Source organism: Geospiza fortis, unplaced genomic scaffold (genome assembly GCF_000277835.1).
Source record: "Geospiza fortis unplaced genomic scaffold, GeoFor_1.0 scaffold172, whole genome shotgun sequence".
NCBI lineage: Eukaryota > Metazoa > Chordata > Aves > Passeriformes > Thraupidae > Geospiza > Geospiza fortis.
Genome location: NW_005054309.1, coordinates 2,477,304 through 2,483,277, shown reverse-complemented (window position 1 = coordinate 2,483,277; position 5,974 = coordinate 2,477,304). Strand labels below are relative to the sequence as shown.

The 5,974-nt window shown below is 61.4% G+C and overlaps 1 protein-coding gene across 4 annotated transcripts in view; it reads right to left on the bottom strand.

The window, feature by feature from the left end:
• Positions 1 to 2,291: 2,291 nt before the first annotated feature.
• TNK2 (tyrosine kinase non receptor 2) overlaps positions 2,292 to 5,974 on the bottom strand; it is a 21,202-nt gene continuing 17,519 nt past the window's right edge. For 2 of the 4 annotated variants that reach the window (XM_005418967.2, XM_031055493.1), the window contains 6 exons: positions 5,512 to 5,603; positions 4,955 to 4,999; positions 3,426 to 4,741; positions 2,912 to 3,007; positions 2,695 to 2,822; positions 2,449 to 2,588 (listed from right to left, as the gene is read on the bottom strand). In XM_005418967.2, coding sequence (XP_005419024.1) covers positions 2,582 to 2,588; positions 2,695 to 2,822; positions 2,912 to 3,007; positions 3,426 to 4,741; positions 4,955 to 4,999; positions 5,512 to 5,603 — 1,684 coding nt within the window. In that variant the 3' untranslated portion in view covers positions 2,449 to 2,581. Of the gene's footprint in view, positions 2,589 to 2,694; positions 2,823 to 2,911; positions 3,008 to 3,425; positions 4,742 to 4,954; positions 5,000 to 5,511; positions 5,604 to 5,974 lie in introns of all 4 variants that reach the window. The other 2 variants (XM_031055491.1, XM_031055492.1) reach the window with 2 other exon arrangements.

Genomic DNA, 5,974 nt, shown 5'->3' with positions numbered 1-5,974 from the left:
CCCGACTCGCATGGGTCCAGCGTGGGGACAAGGAGTTGTCCCTTCATCTCCCCGGCTTGTGCAGAAGGCAGGTGAGGAAAAAGCCAGCCCGGAGTCACCATCACCCCCACCCCTCCTCCCTTCTGTGCGAGGACCAACACCAAGAACAGGACCGGGACATTCCCCGACGGTGAGCCTCTCCATTTGATCCACAATTCCCGCCACCTTCCCCTGCTGCAGCTGGAGACCGTGACAAAGCTTTGGCACCCGCGGACAGAGGGCAAACCCCGGCCGGGCACTCGGGCTCGACCTTGCAGCCGCCGGAGCGTTGTTTGCAGCCCATCACCCGCATGGTATCAGCCACCTGGTCAGCCCGGCAGCATGCGAGGGACCCTGGCACTTACCTGGCAGCAGCCAGAACCCCCACAGCACCCAGCTCCAGAGCGGCCGCGGGCCCCGGCACCCCATAGTGCCTCTTCGGTGTCAGGGAGGAAGGCGACGTGGCTGCAGCTCTCACTCTCTCAAGGGAGCGTGCAAAGGGTGACTCCACCGGTGAGCACTCCTCCAGGTGGGGGGGACAGGGACACCACGTGCCCTGCCTGGGGCACTGACGTCTCCGTGTCCTCGCAACCTGCGCTGAGGTGGCAGCGTCCCAGTTCTGGGGACCCACTGATGCTGGGTCACACCCATTTTGCCATGGGAAGCTTTCAGGTCCTTCCCAGGCCGACCCCACTGTTGACAGCCCGCGGATGGGGTCCCCAACCCCTGGGGAGCCACCCCGGGGGTTCAAAGTCACTTGGCCTGAAGACACTGGGATGGCAGGTGGGGACAGGGATCCCAAACATCTCTGGGAGGGGTGGGTCAGTCCTGGGCTCTGCACCCCCATCCACCCTCCTGGTTGCTGTCAGGTCCCTCCACACCTGGCTGCATGGCCGATAACCCCTGGCAGGGGTTGGCTTGTCACCAAGGAGGAAGAAGGAAGAAGCAGGCTAGTGCTGATGCCTTGGGGTCCCACGTCTTGACCCTGCCCTGTCCCCCCCTTGGGCACTGCCGGTCCCTGGCGTTATCTGCACATCGCGGCAAACGCCCACACACACCCGGATGGAGTGGGGGGGGTTGTTCCTGCATAGGTGGCAGGGCCAGGCGTTGCCCTGGGTTGCAGGTCACCCTCCACCAGCAACAGAGGCCGGATGGACCCTGCTGCGTGAACAGATCCACTACAGCAAATGTGTTTGCTTCTTCACAAGGTCTCTCGCATCTCCAGGATCACTTAAAGACAGGGAAGTAAGTCAGTGATGGTGTTTTGCCTTCCTCGCTTCACTGACACGCTGCCATGGCGGCTGCACCTCACACAGGAACACAGAAGCACAGAGTCCCAAGCAGCGACGCGTGACTGTGCTCATAGCAGCACCAGCTCCCTGTCCCCACGCACAGGGAGGGCCAGGGGACCAGAGCAGAGGGAGCTGTGGGGGCACAGGATGTGGCCAGGGATGGATCCATGGTCACGCCAAGGCAGCCCTTCCTCACCGTGTATGGCAGGGTCTCTCCTCTGGAGCCACCAGCTCTGGAGCAGAGTATCCTGGGGAGCAGGGACCACCACTGTCAATGGACCTGGCAGGTTTGGGCACCAAGATCTTCCTCCACCTGATCCCAGGATCTCTTCCTGATGCTGCTAGAAGGCAGCACTGCAGGAAACCCAGCTAAGGGGCTCTGATACCCACTTGGAGGGGGGAGTGAGCACTGACACCGGCTCTGGGACCCCGCAGGAGCCACCCCTCCCCTCCCTCACCTGCTCCTGGCTCCGTCTGCAGCAGAGGCACGCGGTTGCACAACAGCCACACGTGGGTGGGGGTGAAGCCGCTCCCTGCCCGGGCATGAGTCAGGTGGGAGCCGCGGGCAAGGGGGCCCGGCTGCAGGGGCTCCCCTGCGGGCAAACACTGCCCACTCAGAGCAGGCACAACCATGCCCAGCCTTCCAGCGTTGAGCCTGGGGCTGGGATATACTGTGACTAACTCCAGCAGCCGTGGGATGGGGAGAACTTTGCACCCTAAAGCAGCCTGGGAGGACTCAGCAGGAGGTTTTATAGGTGCACATGTCACACAGCTTCCTGGGGATTCCCAGGGTCCGTGCATCCCTTCCCGAGCTTCATCCCAGAGTCACAGCCTTGTGGGGATCCCACATCCCACCCCTGGGGATCCCAAGGGTCACAGTCCCAGCTGCCTGCAGGGAGGAACCAGCACCCATGGATGTGTGGCCTGTCCCTGTGGGTTGATAGGGATAAACCTGGGAGATGGCCACAGGTACCCTCAGCCTCTCCATAGAATATTTTTATATATATACATAATATATATATTAAAATTACATTTCTCTTTACAAAAACAATTCAACAAGGGGCCAAGGGATAGAGCCCATTGCCAAGGCCAGGGCACAAGCACCCTGGAAAGTTTGTGGCACTAGGCAGGGTCCCTTTTGGGGTGTCTCCACCCTCAAGTGGGGGCTCAGTCCAGAGTCCTGCAGCAGGTTGTATGGGTGGAGGCGGTGGGACTGGCCCCATGGCGAGATGCCTGCTCTGGATCCAACACAGCTCGCCCTGTCCCCGCTGTCACCACCTGTAAGGAGAAGACAGGACATGAACTCAGGAGGGGTGATAGTGCCAGTCTGCCCAGAGCAGTGTGGCATAGAGAACTGCCCCCCCAAAAACATGGATGTCCCTACTTCTGGCGGGTGGCGCTGTAGGGACCGAGGAGGTGGGAGCTGGCCTGTGCCAGGTTCCAGTTGAACTTCTCCAGCACCTGCTGGCACTCACCACGGGACTTCAGCCCCAGGCAGAAGAGCTGCTCCACCTGCAAGGGGACAGGGCATGGCCAGAGGGATGACAGGGGTGCCACCACTCTTGATGGAGCTGGGACAAGGGAACAGGGGTGTGCTGTACCTTCAGGTACTGGATAGCCCGTTGGATGTTCCAGCCATGGCTCTGAAGGGCTGCCTGGCATTCCTCGGTGGTCACACCATGCACCATGTCCTGCACCTGGGGGGGAGCTTGTGGTCACTGTCTGCTGCCACCCCTGGGCAGCAAGAAGCCTGTGACTGAAACAGGAGACCACTGAGGCTGCCCCCATCCCTGGTTCTGTCTTCAGGGAGTACTATCAGCCTGGAGCTGGGATCATGATCATCTCTGGGATCTTAAATCTCCCCTGGGTCTGGGTGGGCCACAATATCCCCAGCCTAGAGAGACCAAGGGGACCATAGCAGCAGCCACCTTCCTCCTCCCCAGGGCTTCCAATTCCCATTATGGCATTGCAATGACATTTATGTCCCCCTGAACATCTGGGGCTTTCTTGTAGCTAATCTCCTGGGGTTGAACTTGTGGAAACTGAGGCACAGGGTCGGCAAAGCTCTTGTCCATGTAAGCCCACTTCTCATGGATGCTGGGGGATGACACTTACCAGCCGGATCTTGTCAGCAGGACGGCAAACGTCCGGCCCATCGTACACGATCTTCTGGAGGCTGCAGGAGGCTTTCACCAGGCACTTGGGCCCAGGGTTGCTGTTGTTGGAGGAAAAGTTGCCCTTGCAGTCTGACAGTGGCTGCTGCACCATGGGACGGACGGTGGCTGTGGTGACCTGGCGGGACGCTGCCACCTCCTCAGGGCTTTTAGCCTCCTTGAAAAACTTCTCATACTTGTCCAGGTAGGCCGGGCGCTCGGGCAGCAGGTAGTAGTGGGTGCTGCTGACCTTCTGCCCATCCTTCACAATAGGCAGGATGCAGGGTCCCTTGGAGCAGTCCTTGCCCTGCGCCTGGATGACCTTGGGGGTGGCATACTTAGGGTCGAGGGCGAAGCTCTGTGTGGTGGGCATGGGCTTCCCTGGTGAGGTGGAGAGGCAAGAGCAGAGGGCAGCACGTTGCTGGGGGGAACCCACCTGCAGAGCCATGGGGCTGGGTGTCCGGGAGGTGGGCCGGGACAGCGGGTCCCGCGGGGGGATCTGGGGTGGCCGGTCCTCCTCGCCCCCCGAAGCTGGGGAGAGGTCCCCTGACCAGCGCCCAGGCTCATTGCGGCGAAGGGGCCGGGGTGGGATTGGGACACGGGGAGGGATCTGGGGCTTGTCGTCAGCTGGTGCAGCCGGTCCCAGAGGGACGTTGAGCCTCTTCATGCACTCCTGCTGCAGCTCCTCGAAGAGCTCCGTGGTCTGTGTCATGCTGGGCTGTTTGGTCTCCTTGGGGGGCAGGAAGAGGTTGTCCTCCAGTGCCGGTCCCCGCTCACCTTCATCCACAAAGCCATAGTTGGTCTTTCCCCGCCGGCTCGGGGGGCTGGTGATAGAGCAGACCTCAATATCATCCTCATCCTGTGCCACGTCATCATAGGCAGGCGGTGGGGGCAAGGGCCGGGCATCCCAGTCCACCACCGGCGTGGGGTGCAGAGGCCGAGGTAGAGCCCGCGTGGGGCTCTGTGGTGGGGTCTTGTCCAGCAAAGAGAAGGCTTCCATGGCCAGCTCAGCTAATGATAGGGCTGTCAGTTCTCCCACTGGAGAGGGGCTACCCTGGGGAACTTCCTCCCCAAAGTCAATGAGAGTCACCTCGCTGCTTGCTGTCCCCTCGCTTGCCAGCCGTCTGGGTTGCCGCTCGCCCACCTTGGTGCCCGGTACTCGTGCTGATGGCTTGACTGGTCGCAGGCCCTTCCCTGTGCCTGGCTTCTTCAGGCAGAGCTTCCGGAGACCCCCTGGCAGACCCTCCTCCTCCTCACTAACTGGGTCGTAGCAAGGCTCTAGAAGGGGCAAAGAGAGATAGTGAGGGTCCCAGCACCTATCCCTAGGGTGCAAGAAGGGACATCTACATTTCCAAGCCCCCAAACCACCCCATAATTTCAGCCCTCTGCTCCCAAGGCATACCAGGGCACCTGCCCCAGGCCACCCAGGTAAGAGAGAAAAGAAAGAGGGCATGAAGAAGGGAAAGCAGCACTCAAAGAAGCCCAACTTACTGGTGAGCAGGACGGTAGGCTGAGGTGGGCGCGGAGGAGGCTGCCCTGCAGAAGACAGAACCCAAGAGAAGGGGAAGCATAGGGTGAACACAGAAGCGGCAGCCAGGGTGCTTGTTAATGGGGTGCATGCTCGTGTCCCCCTTCACTGCTGGGGCATGGGGAGGATGCTGGTGGGAAGCCCCCCCAAAGAAAAACTGTAGGTTTAGGGGGATTGGGCCATGCACACAGCATCTGAGTTCCCTCCCCGTGGCAGCTCTGCTGAGATCCCCCGTGCCGGGGAGCCCAGCTGTGGGAGGCCAGGAGGGGACTCGGGACTCGGACAAAGGGCAGCAGGGCAGAGTCCAGCCAGGCAGAGCCACCAGCTGCCCATGCTGCTGGCAGTGGTGTATGGCCAGGTGACAACACGCCCCATCACCCCATCTCCCCCTGCTCCGCAAAAAGCAAGTGCCAGCACAGAGACAGAAAGGAGAGGGCCCAGCCCATCACCCTGGCAGCAGGGTACAGGGATGGAGGCTTTGTGCAGCTGATGGGCAGGAGGAAGGAGAAAAGCTACTCACTTTTAGCCCTCCCTGGAAGCTGTGTAGGTCTGGCAGCAGTTTGGTCCACACCTAAAATATCAGGAGGGTCCAAGGGATTTCCCAGGTACAGCCTGTGGGGAGAGAGGAGAGTGCCTGGGAGTCAGCAGGGGCCATGTGGGACCCCTCGCTCACCAGGCATGAGCCTTGGGACACCCCACAGCTCCTCCACCACACAACCACACCTGGAAAGTACCTGTGAGTGCTGGGGTGACACACCCCAGAGGCTTCCAGCGCTACAGCACAGAGCCTGGTGCCATCCCAGCGCCATCCCACCCATCTCCGGCTCCACGTGCATCCGTGGCTGCCTGTGCTGTGCCCAGGGGGCTGCAAGCAGGGCACTGCGCGCTGGGTACTTGTGCAGTGTGCGGTGCCCAGGACACCCCTCCAGTGCCAGGGCGATGCTGTGCCCGAGGCAGGATGCCCCGGTCCCGCGTGCCGGTGG